The 22510-nt window shown below is 23.8% G+C and overlaps 6 protein-coding genes across 6 annotated transcripts; 5 read left to right on the top strand and 1 right to left on the bottom strand. All coding sequences in view use genetic code 6, as the record gives it.

The window, feature by feature from the left end:
- Positions 1-285: 285 nt before the first annotated feature.
- Positions 286-2539, top strand: TTHERM_00080010 (hypothetical protein; the record flags this gene model as incomplete). Its single annotated transcript, XM_001015841.2, has 3 exons — positions 286-425; positions 503-804; positions 879-2539. The coding sequence occupies exons 1-3, from the start codon at positions 385-387 to the stop codon at positions 2537-2539; spliced, it is 2004 nt and encodes a 667-aa protein (XP_001015841.2). The 5' UTR covers positions 286-384.
- A 1429-nt stretch (positions 2540-3968) lies between these two features.
- Positions 3969-7589, top strand: TTHERM_00080000 (kinase domain protein; the record flags this gene model as incomplete). Its single annotated transcript, XM_001015840.2, has 2 exons — positions 3969-4019; positions 4128-7589. 2 exons carry the CDS (start codon positions 3969-3971, stop codon positions 7587-7589), a joined length of 3513 nt encoding a protein of 1170 aa, XP_001015840.2.
- An 847-nt stretch (positions 7590-8436) lies between these two features.
- On the top strand, positions 8437-9931 carry TTHERM_00079990 (tetratricopeptide repeat protein; the record flags this gene model as incomplete). The annotated part of the gene is made up of 2 exons (XM_001015839.2): positions 8437-9860; positions 9925-9931. 2 exons carry the CDS (start codon positions 8437-8439, stop codon positions 9929-9931), a joined length of 1431 nt encoding a protein of 476 aa, XP_001015839.2.
- Positions 9932-10539: 608 nt separating this feature from the next.
- On the top strand, positions 10540-14187 carry TTHERM_000079989 (kinase domain protein; the record flags this gene model as incomplete). Its single annotated transcript, XM_012797591.1, has 2 exons — positions 10540-10578; positions 10684-14187. 2 exons carry the CDS (start codon positions 10540-10542, stop codon positions 14185-14187), a joined length of 3543 nt encoding a protein of 1180 aa, XP_012653045.1.
- An 882-nt stretch (positions 14188-15069) lies between these two features.
- Positions 15070-18728, top strand: TTHERM_00079980 (kinase domain protein). The gene has a single exon (XM_001015838.2). It carries the CDS (start codon positions 15122-15124, stop codon positions 18608-18610), a length of 3489 nt encoding a protein of 1162 aa, XP_001015838.2. The 5' UTR covers positions 15070-15121; the 3' UTR covers positions 18611-18728.
- Positions 18729-20430: 1702 nt separating this feature from the next.
- On the bottom strand, positions 20431-21603 carry TTHERM_00079970 (papain family cysteine protease; the record flags this gene model as incomplete). The annotated part of the gene is made up of 1 exon (XM_001015837.2): positions 20431-21603. Exon 1 carries the CDS (start codon positions 21466-21468, stop codon positions 20431-20433), a length of 1038 nt encoding a protein of 345 aa, XP_001015837.1. The 5' UTR covers positions 21469-21603.
- Positions 21604-22510: the final 907 nt, after the last annotated feature.

Below are 22510 nucleotides of genomic sequence, written 5' to 3'. Positions count from 1 at the left end.
TTTATTAGAAGATTAAAATAATTTTGTTTTAAATTTAATGAATAAAAAAATTTTTTGTTTTTTAAATTTGATTTACTTATGGGTTACTTACTTACTTACTTACAGCAAAATATCTAGAAAGATATTTCGCCTTTTTTTCAAAATAAAGGTTTTTTTATTTTTACATTTAAAGATGATTTTATTTATAGATTTTATCAAAGATTAAAATAATTTTTGAATAATATGATTGAATAAATTTTGATAAATAAATTATATATATAAATTTTATCAGTAATGTGTTAATTATTTAGATCTTAATTAACTAAATCAACGGTCTAATTAATTAAAATATCAAAAATTTAAAATTTACTTTTACATTAAGCTTGTTTAGTTAGAGAAAGAATCATGTTGACGGCAGATAAAAATAGGGAAAAATAGATAATAAGGTACTACATAAAAATAGTATTATTTTTATAATAAATTTTATAAGTTTTACTATTTATAAACATTCACATTTAAATAGTAGGGAATCGTTTATTGAGTATAGGTTGTAAGAGAAGCTAAGGCAAAAATAATTTTAAAATTAAGAAAATTACTTTAATCGATATGAACTAGAGGGTCCTCCTTTCTAAGAAGAAGAAGATGATGGTCCTCCTCGCTTAGAATTTGATAACGATGCTAATCGCTTAGGATATGATGATGATGCTCCTCCTGGATTAGAAACAGATTAATCTCCTAAAAAAAACTAAATGCCATAAAAAAACTCCTAATTTAATGATTAAGATTTCAATAGTGAGTTTCCTGATAGATATTATGATTAAAAAAGTAAAAAAGACTTTCTCATATTAATATAATAGCCTTATTTGCTTATTTATTTATATATTTCTATCATAATTTAGATAGCAACAAAAAAGATCAAAAGGGATATGAAAATAATAGTTTAGATATTTCTTCAGGCTAAAAATAAAATAACTAAGAAAGCGAGTAAGAAATGCTAAATAAGGTTTTTTTAGAATTTTGCGACGATCCTCAGACATATTATGACTACCCTTCTGCATAGAATTTTATGGATTTAATTATAACTAAAGAAAAGAACTAAGAAGATAAGAGATCTAAAAAAGAGGAAGACAAGAAATTATTAGAGGAATATTTGAACAGATTGTTCGTAGAGAAAAATGGAGATACATATAAAGAGACTCTAGAAAATGAAAGGGAGGCATCAGACGAAGAAACAATAAAAAAATAAATTGATAAATTTAAAGAGGAGTAGGCTAATTTGTCTGTAAGCATCAAACGAGTGGACACTGAAAGATGGAATGTGGAATCATTAAAAAAAGAGTTAAGATCATAATATAAAAAACAAGGTGAGTAATATAAAAAAATTATTGATCTCTTCCATGATAAATTGGGTTTAAAGGGCATCATAAAAGAAAAGGATAAAAAGATCATTGAAATATAAAGAGTTTTGGAAGAGCTCAACCATAAAAAGGTGATTTATTTGGATTTAAAAAACGAAAAGAAGGAAGACCTTACCTTCAACTTTGTTAAAAAAACAAGAGATGAAGAGATAAGTAAACTCAAAGAAAATGAGATAAGATTAAACAAAGAAGTAATCCTTTATAAAACTAAGTATGAGACTTATCAATCTAAGTATAAAGAAATTATGTAGGAAGCATAAAATGCAAAAAAAGAAATATAAGAATTAATATCTTAAGTGTTAGAAGAAAAAAAATAAGCAATTAGAAGGGAGGAAGAGGAAAGTAAACGATAAATTGCTGAAAAAGAAAACAAAAACAAAGTTAAATAAGGCTAGAACAAGTATTCTTTAAACAATACAATGATAACATCTCAAATTATCAGTCCAATGTAACAAAATGTTGAAGAGATGTAAAATGGTTTCGATAAAAGCAGTTTTCCTTTTTACCATGACAACGGACGATATTCTGGAACAAATTAATTAATTCAGTCATTTTCTGCAAATAAGAAATCATCTGCACCTAATACCCCTCCTTAAAAAGGTCCCTTAAGTCCTAATATTTCTCTAAAAAGTAATTAAACATAAAATGATTAACAGCATAATAATAATTAGAATGTAAATTAGCTCAGCTAAAATAACTAAGAATAAAATACTAAGTAAAGATTGCAATCATTTGATCTTAATAATGAAGAGCAATCTAGCTTTTAGAATTAAAACCAACAACAGTAATAATAGCAGTCATAGCAATAACAAAATTAGTAAATATAATAATATCAATAACAATCGCAATAGCAACATCAGCAGTAAAATTTACCAGATAAGCAGTAGACCCAGCAGTAATCAACTCTAGATTATTAAAAGCAAACCTATTCAAATTTAAATTCTTCACTCTAAGACCATAAAATTTCTAACAATTCTTAGTTTGAAAATAAGAAATAGAAAGTAAATTTCTAAATAAAAACTAAAGAAGAGGAAGAAGAATATTACTACAAATAGCTATGTGCCTCCAAAATAAAATTCATGGTAGAATCGATACAAAATTCAAATATCCTATAAAAATCTGTTTACAATAAAAAAAGATGAGTTTATAAAAAATTTAATTCAATACATTCATTCTTTGGAGTTTAAAAATAAAAAAGCTTTTCTCATTTAAGCATTAAATCACTAAATAAGCTAAAATAATTACTTCATATAAGTAGACTATTAAAATGTATATTATATTATAATAAATATTTATATATGCTTTATAGTGAATAATAATTTGCTTAACAAATATTAAGATTTATCTAAATATAAAATTATTTAAAAAATCTTTAATAATCTTTCAATAAAATGTAAAAAGGGAAAAAATATTTTTGGTAAATGAAATAGCTTAAATTGAGAAATAATTTTTTTTAATGATGTGAATGAATCAGTAAATAAAAATTTATTATCTGTTTGTCAGCAGATAACATATTAATAATAGTTGAATAGTAAATTATTTTTGTACTTTTAAAATAATCCTATCATAAATATAAAGAAAGTTAGTGCTTCCTTCTTTTAGATACTTTGAATTTATTACCAAAAATGTATTATTTTAATTGTTTATTATTCCAAAAAAATGAAAAAAAACTTAAACTTTTTTCACATTTTTATATTATATATAAATTTTTATACAAAAGCTAAAATTATTAATTAATCTTATTCATTCTATAACTATTGTTATAGTTTTTCAAGTATTAATTAATTGGTATAATTTTGATCTATTAAAGATTTAATTGAAGAAGAGTATTTATTATTAATTAATATCAATGTTGGATTAAATATTCACATTTGAAAATAAGCATTATAAATATTTTCTTTTTCAGATTTAATAAATTTTTAAATTACAATTTTTTAAGATTCAGTGTAATGAATTATTTTAAACATTTTTACCCCAAAAAACTGAAAAAAGATGAATATTTACAATAAATATCTTTAAAATTAAATAGATAGTTAAATAGATGAGTGGATAGGATAGGATAGGATAGATAGATAGAAGATAAATAGGCTTTGATAAATATTCAAAAATCAAAAACTAAGAATAGTTTTTTTGAGGATAAATAAGTATTAATTAAGTAATTCATATAAATATTTGTTTTTCTTCTAAATTCCTAAAAATTGCATTTGTGATTACAAATTAATTAGCTAGTTTTCCACAAACTTAATCTTCCTCATCTTTATTCAATTTATTTTATTTGATCTGAATTTATTAATTTATTTCTAATCATAGAATTGTGATTTTATGATATTATTTGTTGAGTATCATTATTATTAATATTATAATTGCAAATTAATGAATCCTAAGATATATTTGATTTTATAATGGGTAATTAATTAGCATTGGGGAAAATTTTATTTATGACTAATTTTTTATGGTTTTTGATATCTTGTAATAAATAAATCTAAATTTGATTTGAATTAAAATAATCTCTTATCCTAATCAATAGTTGAAGTATCTATTACAAAAAAATTTATTAAAAATCAATATTTGATGAACAACCTTGACGTTTTGATTATTTTTGCTAAATTCTCGGATAAAAAAGTATGAATGTTACTTATAATTAATCATTCATTAATTATTAATTAATTAATAGGAGAAAACAAAAAAATTAAACAAAAATTAAGAAAAGAGAGCATATTTAAATACTAGGAAATGCTGTTAAGTTCATTCAAAAGTCTATTTGGAATAATAAATATCTTGCTTCTTGTTTTAGTGAGCAATGCATAAGATCTAAGAAAAGTGATAAATTAGTTTAATAGAGATACAATATCCCTAAAGTATCCTCCGTTCTGCATTATTAGACACCGCAATGAAAAGAAAGAATGGGTTGATATATATCTTTCTTATGATAGAAAAAACCACATTATGTATATCTAAAAGAATAAGGAAGAACCTATAATAGTAACAAATTTTTAGGAAAAGGAAAACTTTGTACTGTGCTATGAATCCACTCTAGTTTAAAATTAGATAACATTGATTTCTTTATAGAAAAACTACACTCTTATTGGAAATGTAGTTTAAAACCCACAAGGGTAGATTTTTAAAATTCCTCCTTAAGAATTACCTTAAGCTATTATAACTGAATACTAATTTAACATTACTTCAATGAAAATGTTTAATTCAGGATTTCCAATTAGGTATTCAAATAATACTAATTTTACAGCTCGTTACTCTACTTAAATAGAAATGCTTTATAATAATACACCCATAGATTTTATGTATTACGGTCTTGGTCCTATTCCTAACTATGACTTCCCTTTCAATATCTATATAAGACCTGATGGATCAATATATGTGCCAGATTTGTTCTTTTTTTAATATTCGTACAACTTTAATAAATTCTACACCTAATAATGGAATGTTAAACCTAATTAGGGTGGCTTAGCTACTTTATTTCCTTAATTAGATGATACTTATTCTACTATTCAAACTAGTACTTTTATTATAACTGATGACATATTTAAAACTATTTCAACTCCTTCTGGATCTGGTTTAGGCCTTCACAGCCCTATTTTGAAAAGGGATATTGGTGATCTATGTGTTCCTGATATAGGACATGAATATTAACCTCTTAGTGAAGAATACTTGATACTAAAACATAACAGTACCTATTCAATAATCAAGAGCAAAGAATTTTGGAATTTTCATTATATTACTACTCATTGCAAATTTGGAAGGAATGAGACAAATAAAGATTTATATTTTTATGATTTAGGAGAGTTTAAATTAAGTAATAAGGATTGGTTAGGAGTAATTGTCCTTGAAATTGATAGTCGAATTGAATATTTACTCACCTAAGCAGTATTTTCTGAAGATGAATCGGAATTAAGAGACTACAGATTTTACTCAATTGATTTAGAAAAAAAAACACCCCCTACTTTGCTTACTTAGGAAGGAGATTTTTAGCCTATTAAGGGTTACTATTTCTATGAAGGTTTTACCTACTATAAAGGTCTTCCAGTAAAGTTTAAATAAGAAGAATTGAATCGCTACTCAATGCTTTATTTAGTAAATGGTACTGAAATACTGAAATTGCAATTTAATCCAAGGATTATGTTGAATGAAAAGAGTTTACTTTCTTTTACTAATCTTATTATTATTGGAAATACAATTTTTTTAGCTCTTAGTTTAGCCACATTTTTTACTTATTTAGATAACAAAAAAGAAGCAAGATTGGTTTAAGAAAAGAAAAAAAAGTTTTCTATTTCTTTGTTTAAAGAAATGAATTAAGGAGATGAAAAAAAGTTCCTTAATTTCTATTTGCCTTCAATCAAAATAATATTCTTAATTTCAAATAAAAGAGAACAGGTTTTTGGCTTCGATATTCTTTAAGGTAGCTCTTTATGCTTACCACTTGGAAGTAGTATACACAAAATGGCTCATGATAACTCTATGATTTACAGTATTTTATTGTTAGATAGTGCTCAAATTGATAATGCTTGGAAATTTGTCAATTCGATTAAGAACAGAGAGATTTCAAGTGGAATATTTAATGAAAATCACTACATTTTCTCAAAAATTGAAAATCTAATCGAGGTAAAGAATTTTTTTTATGAGAAACAGATAACTAGGATAATTTTTGCTGTCTAAGAAAACTAATACGCAGAATCAAAAATGAAATTCTAATATAATAAATAAGAAGCGTCTCTTAAAATTACATAAATTACTGATAATAATGATTCTTCTTCTAAATAAAAAAATTAAAAGCCAGATGAATTTAAATTCACTCTCTATAACGAATAGCTTGACTTAATTCCTTCACATGCTATCTAAGTTGAGCTGATCCTTATTAGAAAGTTCACAATAGCGCTTAAATTGCTCAGGAGCTATAGCATAATGGTACCTGATGACTTTTTAGATGTTCTTAAATCTGATATATTTATTTCAGATGATAAAGATATAAATATAAATCCTCTATTTGTCTTCTACGCCTTCTCAAAAAATTCAGTAAAAAACTAACAATTAAATTAAAATGTAGATGATAATTATCTCTATGCGTCATACAAATTTATCTAGTACATTAAAGAAAATATCAACAATGAGATACCTCTTATAAAATTCTAAACATTTGATGATTGTATAAGATATTATGATTTTCATATTAGTCTTCGTGAGCTTCAATAAAGATTCAAAAAGATTGTAGACTTAGGGGCAGGAGGTTTTGCATAAGTGTATAAAGTAATTGACTTTAAGGATAATCAGGATGGTTAAAAAAATTAAGAGTTGGCAATTAAAGCATAGAATTTGCCTACAAAAGAAAGTGTTTATGCTGCTACAAAAGAGTTCAATATTACTAAACGTCTTAGTTTCCATAAAACAGATAGCATAATCAAACTTAGATATGGTATTTTAATTAATAATATAACGATTGAAAATCATGTTGGCCTTTAAAAGGAATACAACTTAAGCTACTTTGTTATGGAGCTAGGAGAAACAAATTTATAGTAGGAACTATACATTAAAAAAATACCATTTAAACCACAGGAGTTGCACGATATGATGTTTTCAATATGTAGAGGTCTCTACTAACTGCATGATGCTAAAATAGTTCACATGGATATTTCTTTAGATAATATAATTAAAACTAAAGATTAGAAGTATAAAATTTCAGATCTAGGTGGTGGGTTGGTGCAGAGAAATGAGTTCAGCTAAATTGTTTCTAAGCATTTACAAATCAAATTACAATACTTGAGTCCTTTAGTTAAGAAATAATTAGAAATAATCTAAGATTTGTAACAAAAAAATTAGAATTATCAAGAAAATATTTTTGAAATAAAAAAAGATTTCACACTATTAAAGTAAAACGATTGCTATGCTCTTGGATTTATCTTCTATATGGTTGCTACTTTTAATTTTAAAAACTTAAATAATGAACGCTAATCTCATGCTCAGATAGAATAAACAAGACAAGAAATGATTTAAGTTCTAAACAAGTACAAAGACTCAAATAATTAGCAGCAAGAGGATGTACTTCAATTATATCCAGACTACTTGATTGAGTCAATTTAGAGACTATTAGATTACAACGATATTGCAGATGTATTTTAGGTGATTGAACAAAAAGAAAGAATGATCTAATAAGAAAATATGATTTATTCTAATTAATTATGAAACAGACCATTTCATTTTAAATTTCTATTTATGAAAAACTAGCTTGAATAATTATTTTTTTACTTTTGTTTTGTTTTTTCATTTTTTAGAACTTATTTTATTATTTTTATTAGCATCATTTTATCTATGTTATTATTTGAGAAATCATTTTATTATTATTATTATTATTTTACATTTATCTATCTACTTCAACACTTTAACTTTTATTTTTAAAAATGAAAACTGATGAATAGAATTTCAATACAACATTTTAGAAATAACTAATGTTATAAATGTATAATAATTTCAAAATTAATGATCGGATAATGGCAAAATATCCATTTCAATTTAATATTCTAGAATTCTTATTTGGTATTTATGATGCATTAATAGGATCAATAAAATAAATACATAGGAAAAAATTAATGCGTGAGTGCAATTGTAAGCACTAAATAAAAATCAAAAAGTGATACTTATTATTAGGATTCTTTACTGTTTTTTGAAATATTTTTGAAGGAGGTTCACGATAGCTTAAAAGTAAAATAAAAAATAGAATATTAAGAAAAATTAAAAAATAGATAAAACCTAAAATGACTAACTTATTTATTTATTTACTATTTGTTTATTTAGTTGATTTTCAAAAGTTGTTTTGGTTTATTTGTATTTTAGCTTTGAGATCTAATAAAGAAACTATAAATAAGGTATTTTAGAAACTTCTATCTAATAGACGAATATTAATAATCAGATAATGACTAAATATCTCCTTAACTGCTTCAATCTAATACTTTAGGTAATTTAAATTCTAGCTTAAAATTTAGGATAGATTGATTAAAACTATCAAATAAAATAAATACTTAGAAAAAAATTAATGGGTAAGAGCTTTTTTTAAGCATTTTAAATAATTTATCTAAATTATTCATTGTTTGTTTATAAATTTTTTTTTGACTTATTATTTAGTTTGTTTTAAGATCAAATAAACTAACTAATTCTAAATATATTTTCAAAAAATTTTCGAATTATCAAATAATTATTAAATTTTTTTTAAATCATTTAAATCTAATAATTAGATTATTTGTTTTCATATTTTATTATTATTATAAAAAATTAAATCAAAAAAAATAAGAAAAAATAAATGAGAGCTTTAATTAGCATTTTAAAAAATAATTCAATTCCTAAATCTGAAAGTTTAAGATTTTAAAAAAACTCAAAATTTTTTTTTTCTAATAAACCTTAGACTGATAATTAGCTGCTTCAATAAATTGAACTTTTAAAAAATTCTTTGAAAAATAATCCTTAAGATATCGATACATTAAGTAGCTTGGGATTATGTTATCAAATCTAAAAGTAGTATAATGAGTCAATTCAATGTTTAATTGAGTGTCAAAAAATTGCTCCTTAAAATTATGGTGCTTACTTTAACTTAGCGTAAGTTTATATAAGCTAAGGAAAGCTTGAAGAAGCAAAGAAGTAATTATTAAGGAGTTTGGAAATCGAGCCTAAATATTCACATCCTTATTTTTAGTTATCACAAATTTATTATTAACAAGGTATGCTAGAAGAAGCAAAATAGAATATTCAAAATTACTTAAAATTCAATCCTTAACATGCAGAATCATATTTATTTTTAGCAGATATTAATGAATAAATGAATAACCTAAATCAAGCTAAAAAATGTTATCAAGAGGCTATAAAAATAAATCCTAAAGATGACCAAACTTATCTAAAATTGGGTATTTTAAACCTAAAAATGGAATTATTTGAAGATACAAAATAATGTTATTTAGAAGCTTTGAAAATTAACACTTTAAATACTTAGGCTCATAATTACTTAGGGCTTTTTTATTTATAGATCAAAAAGCTAAAGGAAGCAAAAAATTAGATATTGAAAGCTTTGGAAATAGATCCTTAACTAGCCATAACTTATGTTAATTTAGGTAAAGTTTATGAAGAATAAGATTAGCTGAATGATGCAGTATCCAGTTTCTTAGATGCTTTGAAAATAGATCCTTAACTAGCCCCAGCATACATTAGTTTAGGTAAAGTTTAAACAAAATAGGGTTAACTGAATAATGCTGTATCTAACTTCTTGAAGGCTTTGGAAATTGATCCCTCAATGACTTATATATATTTTGAATTAGCATACCTTTATCATGAGATGAATATGCTAAATGAAGCAAAAGAAAACTACCTAAATACCTTGAAATACTATCCTGATAATTTTTTTGGTCTTTTTAATTTAGGAATTATTAATTTAGATATGAAAATGCTAAGCGATGCAAAAAGATATTTATTGTAAGCTTTAAAAATCGATCCAAACCATTTAATAACTAATTTTAATTTGGGTCTTATTTATTAGGAAATGAATTAGTTAGAAGAAGCAAAATAATACTATATGAAGGCTCTCTAAATAGATCCTAAAGATGTCCCATCAGCCTTAAATTTGGATTATATTGAAAATCAACTAAAATATTAAAAGAAAGAATGAAATTTTATAAAAATAAACACCATTTATGAATAAGAATTTCGAAGATTTTTGGTTTACAGCTTTGTTTTAAATGTATGTAAAATACAAAAGTTTAGGTTTAGGAAGATATGAAATTAATCAAAACATTATAATTTATATCTTGATTATCGACTCATACAAATAAATAACTTTTGTATTACATGTGTTTATAAATTATACTGAATAGTTTAAATTCTTAAAATAATATTTTTAAAAGTTAGAATGACTAAAATTATTTGATTAGAGACAGTTTTATTAAATATGTAATATATTTTTGTAAGAAATTTGAATAAATAGTTATTAAAATATAATTTTAAATAATTAAATAATTGAGAAGGATATTATTTTTATATCTTAAAAAATAAATAAATTTTTTTGAGGGGAATTCATTTTTGAAAACATTTTTACCATCTGTAAATTAAAAAATTTAAGACCCAGGTCTACCTTTAATTAATATTTGGTCAAAAAATGTATTGGACTATGGACTTTGCGACTGCAAAAAAAGTTGTGATTAAAAACTTGATATTTTGATTATTTTTATTATTTTTATCACGAAAAATATTTTCAGATAAAAATTTTACTAATAATTCATCATTAATTATTAATTAATAGGAGAAAACAAAAAAAAAAGAAAGTATATTTAAATTGTAGAAAATGCTGTTGATTTCATTCAAAAGTCTATTTGGAATAATATATATCCTGCTTCTTGGTTTAGTGAGTAATGCTTAAGATCTAAGAAAAGTGATAAATTAGTTTAATAGAGATAGAATATCCTTAAAGCATCCTCCGTTCTGCATTATTCGGCATAGTAATTAAAAGAAATAATGGGTTGATTTCTATCTTTCTTATGACAGAGAAAACCACATTATGTATATCTAAAAGAATAAAGAAGAACCTATAATAGTAACTAATTTTTAGGTAAAGGAAAACTTTGTACTGTGCTATGAATCCACTCTAGTTTAAAATTAGATAACATTGATTTCTTTATAGAAAAATTATACTCTTATTGGAAATGTATTTTAAAACCCATAAGGGTAGATTTTTAAAATTCCTCCTTAAGAATTACCTTAAGCTATTATAACTGAATACTAATTTAACATTACTTCAATGAAAATGTTTAATTCAGGATTTCCAATTAGGTATTCAAATAATACTAATTTTACAGCTCGTTACACAACTTAAATAGTTATAGATTAAAATAATACAGCAATCGATTTTACTCAATTCGGTCTTGGTCCTATTCCTAACTATGACATCCCTTTCAATATCTATATAAGACCTGATGGATCAATATATGTGCCAGATTTGTTCTTTTTTTAATATTCGTACATCTTTAATAAATTCTACACCTAATAATGGAATATTAAACCTCAGCAGGGTGGCTTAGTTACTTTATTTCCTTAATTAGATGATACTTATTCTACTATTCAAACTAGTACTTTTATTATAACTGATGATATATTTAAAATTATTTCAACTCCTTCTATAGTTGGTTTAGGCTATCATAGCCCTATTGTTAAAAGGGACATTGGTTATCTATGTGTTCCTGATATAGGACATGAATATTAACCTCTTAGTGAAGAATACTTGATACTAAAACATAACAGTACCTATTCAATAATCAAGAGCAAAGAATTTTGGAATTTTCATTATATTACTACTCATTGTAAATTTGGAAGGAATGAGACAAATAAAGATTTATATTTTTATGATTTAGGAGAGTTTAAATTAAGTAATAAGGATTGGTTAGGAGTAATTGTCCTTGAAATTGATAGTCGAATAGAATATTTACTCACCTAAGCAGTATTTTCAGAAGATGAATCGGAATTAAGAGACTACAGATTTTACTCAATTGATTTAGAAAAAAAAACACCCCCTACTTTGCTTACTTAGGAAGGAGATTTTTAGCCTATTAAGGGTTACTATTTCTATGAAGGTTTTACTTACTATAAAGGTCTTCCAGTAAAGTTAAAATAAGAAGAATTGAATCGCTACTCAATGCTTTATTTAGTAAATGGAACTGAAATACTGAAATTGCAATTTAATCCAAGGATTATGTTGAATGAAAAGAGTTTACTTTCTTTTACTAATCTTATTATTATTGGAAATACAATTTTTTTAGCTCTTAGTTTAGCAACATTTTTTACTTATTTAGATAACAAAAAAGAAGCAAGATTGGTTTAAGAAAAGAAAAAAAAGTTTTCTATTTCTTTGTTTAAAGAAATGTATTAAGGAGATGAAAAAAAGTTCGTTAATTTCTATTTGCCTTCAATCAAAATAATATTCTTAATTTCAAATAAAAGAGAACAGGTTTTTGGCTTCGATATTCTTTAAGGTAGCTCTTTATGCTTACCACTTGGAAGTAGTATACACAAAATGGCTCATGATAACTCTATGATTTACAGTATTTTATTGTTAGATAGTGCTCAAATTGATAATGCTTGGAAATTTGTCAATTCTATTAAGAACAGAGAGATTTCAAGTGGAATATTTAATGAAAATCACTACATTTTCTCAAAGATTGAAAATCTAATTGAGGTTAAAAACCTTTTTAATTAAAAGCAAATAAGCAGAATTATTTTTGCTGTTTAAGAAAACTAATACATAGAATCAAAAATGAAATTCTAATATAATAAATAAGAAAATTCTCTTAAAATTACATAAATTACTGATAATAATGATTCTTCTTTTAAATAAAAAAATTAAAAGCCAGATGAATTTAAATTCACTCTCTATAACGAATAGCTTGACTTAATTCCTTCATATGCTATCTAAGTTGAGCTGATCCTTATTAGAAAGTTCACAATAGCGCTTAAATTACTGAGGAGCTATAACGTGATGATACCTGATGACTTTTTAGATGTTCTTAAATGTGATATATTTATTTCAGATGAAAAAGATATAAATATAAATCCTCTATTAGTATTCTACGCTTTCTCAAAAAACTCAGTAAAAAACTAACAATTAAATTATTAAAATGTGAATGATAGTTATCTCTATGCGTCATACAAATTTATCTAGTACATTAAAGAAAATATCAACAATGAGATACCTCTTATTAAATTTTAAACATTTGATGATTGTATAAGATATTATGATTTTCATATTAGCCTGCGTGAGCTTCAATAAAGATTCAAGAAGATTGTAGACTTAGGGGCAGGAGGATTTGCATAGGTGTATAAAGTAATTGACTTAAAAAATAATCAAGATGGTAAAAAAAGTTAAGAGTTGGCAATTAAAGCATAGAATTTGCCTACGAAAGAAAGTGTTTATGCTGCTACAAAAGAGTTCAATATTACTAAACGTCTTAGTTTCCATAAAACAGAAAGCATAATCAAACTTAAATATGGTATTTTAATTAATAATATATCTATTCAAAATTATGATGGTCATTAAATAGAATACAACTTAAGCTACTTTGTTATGGAGCTAGGAGAAACAAATTTATAGTAGGAACTATACATAAAAAAAATATCATTTAAACCACAGGAATTACACGATATGATGTATTCACTATGCAGAGGTCTCTACTAACTGCATATTGATGCTAAAATAGTTCACATGGATATTTCTTTAGATAATATAATTAAAACTAAAGATTAGAAGTATAAAATTTCAGATCTAGGTGGTGGTTTGGTGCAGAGAAATTAGTTCAGCTAAATTGTTTCTAAACATTTATAATGCAAATAACAGTACTTGAGTCCTTTAATTAAAAATTAATTAGAAACTTAAAATTTGATAGAAAAAAATTGGAATTATCAAGAAAATATTTTTGAAATAAAAAAAGATTTCACACTATTAAAGCAAAACGATTGCTATGCTCTTGGATTTATCTTCTATATGGTGGTTACTTTTAATTTTAAAAACTTAAATAATGAATACTAATCTCATGATCAGCTAGAATAAACAAGATAAGAAATGATTTCAGTTCTAAACAAGTACAAAGACTCAAATAATTAGCAGCAAGAGGATGTACTTCAATTATATCCAGATTACTTGATTGAGTAAATTTAGAGACTATTAGATTACAAAGATATCACAGAAGTATTTTCGGTGATTGAACAAATAGAAAGAATTATTTAATAAGAAAATATGATTTATTCTAATTAATTATGAAACAGACCATTTCATTTTAAATTTCTATTTATGAAAAACCAGCATGATTTATTATTTTTTTATTTTTATTTTTGTTTTACTTTTTTAGAATTTATTTTATTAGCATCATTTTATTTTTATAATAATTTGAGAAATCAATTTATTATTATAATTTTTTTACATCCATCTACTTTTACACTTTAACTTTGATTTTAAAAATTTCTTAAAAAGTTAACCACATTTTTTTGATTTAATTAAGGATATTATTAGATATGTTTTAAATTTTGCAAGAATAAAAATTAAAAAAATGCTGAAAAATTTCTAAAATATAAAATTAGTTTCATATTAAAAACCATAATTAATAGTTTCTACTACCATTTCCTATCATTGTAATGTAATTTTGATTAAAACTAATATCAATTTTCTTTATGCTTTTTTTTCTTAAAATTTTGAAATTATCTATAAAGCACTTATTCATATAAAAATAATAATCATCGTTATTAAATAATGATTATTTAAACAATATTTGCTTATCTTAAAATTAAAATATCATCAACTGTAATATATAATGAAAAGTGTATCTAGTGCACAATTTTTTAACAAATTTTATTTTTCATATTTTAATTATTCATTTTAAACACTTTTACCCTAAAAAAATTGAAAAAAGATGAAAATTTACAATAGATATCTTTAAAATTAAGTAGATAGTTAAATAGAAGAGTGGATAGAAAGATAAATAAACAGGCTTTGATATAAATTTTCAAAATTAAAAATTATGAATAGTATCTTTTAGTATAAATCAAATTTAATTAATTCATATATTTGCTTTTCTTCTAAAATCCTAAATATTGCATTTATCATTTACAAATTAATTATAAATAATTTTCTACAAATTTAATCTTCCTCAACTATATTCAATTTGTTTTATTAAAACTAAATATTTTAATTGTAGGTAATGCTATTGAGTTCATTCAAAAGTCTATTTGGAATAATAAATATCCTTCTTCTTGTTTTAGTGAGCAATTCATAAGATCTAAGAAAAGTAATAAATTAGTTTAATAGAGATACAATATCCCTAAAGTATCCTCCGTTCTGTATTATTAGACATCGCAATGAAAATAAATAATGGGTTGATTTCTATCTTTCTTATGATAGAGAAAACCACCTTATGTATGTCTAAAAGAATAAAGAAGAACCTATAATAGTAACAAATTTTTAGAAAATGGAAAACTTTGTACTGTGCTATGAATCCACGCTAGTTTATAATTAGATAACTTTGATTTCTTTATAGAAAAACTAAACTCTTATTGGAAATTTTTTTTAAAACTAATTTGGGCAGATTTAAAAAATATTACTTTAAGAATTACCTTAAGCTATTATAACTGAATACTAATTTAACATTACTTCAATGAAAATGCTTAATTCAGGATTTCCAATTAGGTATTCAAATGATACTAATTTTACAGCTCGATACACAACTTAAATAGTTATAGATTAAAATAATACAGCAATCGATTTTACTCAATTCGGTCTTGGTCCTATTCCTAACTATGACTTCCCTTTTAGTATCTATATAAGACCTAATGGATCAATATATGTGCCAGATTTGTTCTTTTTTTAATATTCGTACAAATTTAATGGTTTCTACACCTAATAATGGAATGTTAAACCTAATGATGGTGGCTTAGCTACTTTATTTCCTTAATTAGATGATACTTATTCTACTATTCAAACTAGTACTTTTATTATAACAGATGATATATTTAAAACAATTGCAACTCCTTCTGCAGTACGTTAAGGTTATCATCCAATGGTTTTAAAAATGGATATTGGTTAACTATGTAGTCCAGAAATAGGTCATGAGTATTAACCTGTTAACGAAGAATACTTGATGCTAAAACATAACAGTACCTATTAAATAATCAAGAGAAAAGAATTTTGGAGTTTTCATTATATTAATTTTCTTAAAGATGTAGATAAAGACATTTGTGTATTTGGAAGGAATGAGACAAACAAAGATTTATATTTTTATGATTTGGGAGAGTTTAAATTAAGTAATAAGGATTGGTTAGGAGTAATTGTCCTTGAAATTGATAGTGGAGTCTAGTATTTACTCACCTAAGCAGTATTTTCTGAAGATGAATCGGAATTAAGAGACTACAGATTTTACTCAATTGATTTAGAAAACAAAACACCCCCTAATTTGCTTACTTAGGAAGGAAATTTTTAGCCTATTAAGGATTATTATTTCTATGAAGGCTTTACTTACTATAAAGGTCTTCCAGTAAAGTTTAAGTAAGAAGAATTGAATCGCTACTCAATGCTTTATTTAGTAAATGGAACTGAAATACTGAAATTGTAATTTAATCCAAGGATTATGTTAAATCAAAATAGCTTTCTTTCTTTTACTAATATTATGATTATTGGTAATACTATTGTTTTAGCTCTAAGTTTAGCCACATTTTTTAATTATTTATTTAACAAGGAAAAAATAAGATTGGTATAAGAAAAGAAAGAAAAGTTCTCTATTTCTTTGTTTAAAGGAATGAATTAAGGAGATTAACAAAAGTTCCTAAATTTTTATTTGCCTTCAATACAAATAATATTCTTAATTTCAAATAAAAGAGAACAGGTTTAAGGCTTCCATATTCTTTAAGGTTGCTCTTTATGCTTACCACTTGGAAGTAGTATACATAAAATGGCTCATGATAACTCTACGATTTACAGTATTTTGTTGTTAGATAGTGCTTAAATTGATAATGCTTGGAAATTTGTCAATTCTATTAAGAACAGAGAGATTTTGAGTGGGAAATTTAATGAAAATCACTACATTTTCTCAAAGATTGAAAATCTAATTGAGGTTAAAAACTTTTTTTATGAGAAACAGATAAGCAGAATAATGTTTGCTATTTAAGAAAACTAATAAGTAGAATCAAAAATGAAATTCTAATTTTATAAATAAGAAAATTCTCTTAAAATTACATAAATTACTGATAATAATGATTCTTCTTCTAAATAAAAAAATTAAAAGCCAGATGAATTTAAATTCATTCTTTATAATGAAAATCTTGACTTAGTTCCTTCACATACTATCTAAATTGAGTTGATCCTTATTAGAAAGTTCACAAAAGCGCTTAAATTACTGAGGAGTTATAACGTGATGGTACCTGATGACTTTTTAGATGTTCTCAAATCTGATATATTTATATCCGATGAAAAAGATATAAATATAAATCCTCTATTAGTATTCTACGCTTTCTCAAAAAACTCAGTAAAAAACTAACAATTAAATTATTAAAATGTGGATGATAGTTATCTCTATGCATCATACAAATTTATCTAATACATTAAAGAAAATATCAACAACGAGATACCTCTTATTAAATTTTAAACATTTGATGATTGTTTAAGATATTATGATTTTCATATTAGCCTGCGTGAGCTTCAATAAAGATTCAAGAAGATTGTAGACTTAGGGGCAGGAGGATTTGCATAGGTGTATAAAGTAATTGACTTAAAAAATAATCAAGATTGTCAAGAAAGTTAAGAAGAGTTGGCTATTAAAGCATAGAATTTGCCTACAAAAGATGATGTTTATGCTGCTACAAAAGAGTTCAATATTGCTAAACGTCTTAGTTTCCATTAAACAGAAAACATAATCAAACTTAGATATGGTATTTTAATTAATAATATATCTATTCAAAATTATGATGGTCATTAAAAAGAATATAACTTAAGCTACTTAATAATGGAGCTAGGAGAAACAAATTTATAGTAAGAACTATACATTAAAAAAATATCATTTAAACCATAAGAGTTGCATGACATGATGTATTCACTATGTAGAGGTTTTTACTAATTGCATAATGTTGCTAAAATTGTTCACATGGATATTTCTTTAGATAATATAATTAAAACTAAAGATCAGAAGTATAAAATTTCAGATCTAGGTGGTGGTTTGGTGTAGAGAAATGAGTTTAGCTAAATTGTTTCTAAACATTTATAATGCAAATAACAGTACTTGAGTCCTTTAATTAAGAATGAATTTGAAATAATCTAAGATTTGATAGAAAAAAATTAGAATTGCCAAGAAAATATTTCTGAAATAAAAAAAAATTTCAAACTTTTAAAGCAAAATGATTGCTATGCTCTTGGATTTATCTTCTATATGGTTGTAACTTTTAATTTTAAAAACTTAAAAAATAATAAATAATCTCATGCTCAGCTAGAGCAAACAAGACAAGAAATGATTTAGGTGCTAAACAAGTACAAAGACTCAAATAATTAACAGCAAGAAGATGTACTTCAATTATATCCAGATTACTTGATTGAGTCAATTTAGAGACTATTAGATTACACTGAAATTACAGATGTATTTTCGGTAATTGAACAAAAAGAAAGAATGATCTAATAAGAAAATATTATTTATTCTAATTAATTATGAAACAAACTATTTTATTTTAAATTTATATTTATGAAAAACTAGCTTGATTTAGTATTTTTTTCATTTTTTTAGAACTTATTTTATTAATTTCGTTTTATTTTTGTTGTTTTTTGAGGAAATCATTTTATTATTTTTTTTTACTTCAATTGGAAATTGATCTCTCAATTTCTTATATCTATTTTGATTTATCATAGTTTTATCATGAGATGAATATACTAAATGAAGCAAAAGGAAGCTATCTAAACACTATCCTGATTATTTTTTGATCTTTTTAATTTAGGAATTATTAATTTAGATATGAAAATGTTAAGAGATAAAAAAAGATATTTATTGCAAGCTTTAAAATTGATCTAAACTATTTATTAACTAACTTTAATTTGTGTCTTATTTATTAGGAAATCAATTAATTAGAAGAAACATAATAATACAACATGAAGGCTATCTAAATATATCCTAAAAATGTTCCATCTGCCTTAAATTTAGATTATATTGAAAACCAACTAAAATATTAAAAGAAAGAATGAAATTTTAAATACATTTATTAAATGATTTAAAAACTAAAAAATTGGTTTGATTAAGAATCAAATAATTATAAATTTTTCTTCTTATTTATTTTAAAATATGTGATTTAAAAATTACTTAAAAAGCTAAAAAGTATTAATTTATTCTTATATATTTAGTTTTAAAATATATTTTAAATACAAAATTAAATTTTAGATTAAAGATAGAATTTTTTTTACTTATTTAAATAATTAATTATATAAACAAAAAATTATGAAAGCTAAATTATCTTATTTCTTTAAATAAATAAATTTTACTTATTAAAATTATTTAATTGAGGTTTTGGCTAAGTTTATTAGGTTAAAGATATGAAATCAGGATACAAAAGATATAAGCATGCTCATGCCAGAAGAAGTTTAGCAAATTACAAAATAATTTAACATAATGAAATGATTGTTATTAAGACTCAAGTAATTTTATTAAATTTTATCATGAAATAATGGTTAACAATAAATACATGGAGTAAACATTGCTGGATAGCAAAGAATTTAATAAAAATCCTTTTGTGATGGAAATAAGGAAAAAAAAGCATCTTAAATGAAATAATATAAAAATAAATACCATTTAGTGAGTAAGAATTTAGAAGAAGTTTGGTTTTAGAGCTTTGCTTTAACTGCATATAAAATACAAAACTTTAGGATTAGGTAGATATCAATTAAAGCAATATAATATATGCCCTGATTGTTGAATTATGCAAATGAATAAATTTTGTGTTACACATACTTATAAATTATAACTGAATAATTTAAATTCTTAAAATAATATTTTTAATAAGTTAAAATGACTCAAAAATATTAGACGAGAGACTGTTTTGCTAAATATGTATAACATTTTTGTTTATCTTTTAAAAGATTGTTAGTTAGTAAAATACAATTTAAAATAATGGAGATGGATACTATTTTTATATCCGAAAAATTTATAAATTTTAATAATTTTAAAAAAAAAAATATTTTTAAAGCCTCAAAAAATTTTTTTCTCCCTCTATAATAAGTAAGATATAATTAAATAAATAAAAATTCTAAATATCGCTTTAAAGTGTTTTTTAGGCAATTTAATTTTAATACAATATCAGCATACATTTAATATAGATGCTTACTACATGAGTTTAATTTTTTTTCATATATTTTTTAATATTTTTTAAACGAAATTTAATTTTGGATTCTTGTAAAAATTAATTGAGTGATCTTTATGTAGAAAAGATGATTTCTTAAAATTTTATGTTATGTTTCGTTGAGATTTTTATCTTTTAAATAATTTCATCATTAAGGAACATAACCATAATATCCTTCAATGATAGGCTCATTGAGTGTTGTGCGAATGTATCCATTCATACCCCAGTTGCTTGAGAAAGTGTTGGCCATAATCCAATATTATAAAGGAGTATCACCAGGAGCTTGATTCCAGCCAACAATCTTGAAAGTTCTGTAACCAAAATTAGTTTAGTCAGTAGGATCGTTAACAAAGATACCGTTGGGAGTAGAGCCAGCGTATCTAGCAACAGTAGCAGAGTGTCTAACGAGAGCTACAACGGGACCAAAGTTGTAGAGATGGTTCTTAACATTCAAAATAGTAGCATTCATATCATCATTACTATCCCAAAGTGAGACTAATTAGTATTGTTTAAGAACAATATCTGAACCATCTGTGCATTTAGCATCGCATGAATTGGGGTTAATTTAATATTAAAGACCGTTATAAGCTAGACAAGAAGCAGAAGGAATACCAGTATTTGCAACAAAAGCAAGTTGTGATTCAAAATCTTAACGAGATGAGAGAATATTGCATTTGTCAGATAAATTGGAGCAATTTAATAGATATTGACTTGAAAGAGCTTTTTCAGAAGCGGTAACGCTTTAAGCGCAGATAGTGTTAGAAATAGTTTAAGCTACAACATTACTCCAGTTTCCTCCAACACAGAGCATTTCATCAGGACGATCATAATTACAATTCAAAGAAGAAGCTTACATACGAAGATCAAAAGTGGTAGGAACGTATTATTCATTTTTAGGACCTTATTTGGGTGCTTTAAGAACTTCTTATTTGGTTTCTTCAGATATGACTTCAATGTTTTAAGAAGGAACTGAAATTTTGAGAGCGTCGACCTTGTGTTCACAATTGACAATTAAAAAAATGCCTGCAATAGTGCCAGACAATATAAGTAATCCTATCAAACCATAGACAAGGTTTTTTTTGTTGAAGCTGCTCTTGGATGCAACAACAGTTCCTTACTCAGATTCGACTAAATTTTTTTCCAAGTCAGACTTTTCAGAACGAATAATAACAATATTATCTTCCATTTTTGTAAATTTTATTTAGTTAAATGAAGAATTGAGTCTTCTTTTTTCTTACTTTGATTATGTTTTGTAAAAGAATTAAATTATTAATTTACTTTCTTAAATGAATATTATTAGGGGAAGATTGTTTATGGTGAGAAATATTATTAATAGCTATTAATAATATTTAAGAGACTCAAAATATGCCAATTTAAAATGCAGATTGACTTTGATATATATAACAAAATATGTCATTTACGCAGCTTAACTAAAAAGCAGAAAGTTTATTGTTTAATTTCTGTATTGCAAGTCATTTATTGAAAAATTAATAAATCATCTGATCTCTTTTCAAATAGTGTAATATTGATACATTTATTTATTTATTAAATAACTATTTATTAGCTATATTTGGCGTCAACATTCCTATTTTGCACAATTTATTCAATTCTTTTACTATTATTCAAAGTTGAAATTTTTCTTTACTTTGATTTTTGTTATAGTATTTTTTGAAATCAAAAATATTTGATTTATTTGCTTATTAATAATTTTACTTTTTCATTCATTTTAAAATCAAAGAATAATATTAAAAAATCCCATTATTAAGCATTTTAAATATAAATGTTGAATACATTTAGAATTTAAAAAGATCTAAAAACTTTTGATTTCATCAATAATTATTTTTGCTTTAAAAATAAATTATAAAATTAAATGAACTAAAATGAACCTCAAAATAGCTAGTAGATAAGTTATGAATTCTTATTAACAGTGAGCATTTATTATTTCAAAGTATTTTGAGATACAAAACTTTTTTGAAATCAAATACTTGCAAAAATTGAATAATGTTAAATAATTTATTTTTTTATAATCTAAAAAGAGTTCTTTTGTTTTAATTAAATAAAAACTTACTTATTTTAAAAGCAAAGTAACTTTTGAATTTAATTAAAAAAATCATTTAATTTTTTCTAAGTATAAAATTAATTGAATAATATTTCAGGATCAAATTATTTATTTGAGCTGAACTAAATTATGTAATTAGTAATAGTAAAATATTGTAAGGAAATATTAT

The sequence above is a fragment of the Tetrahymena thermophila genome (genome assembly GCF_000189635.1).
Source record: "Tetrahymena thermophila SB210 genomic scaffold scf_8254650, whole genome shotgun sequence".
Taxonomy (NCBI): domain Eukaryota; phylum Ciliophora; class Oligohymenophorea; order Hymenostomatida; family Tetrahymenidae; genus Tetrahymena; species Tetrahymena thermophila.
The sequence above is the reverse complement of the archived record's forward strand: the minus strand, read 5'-3'. Positions and strand labels throughout refer to the sequence as shown.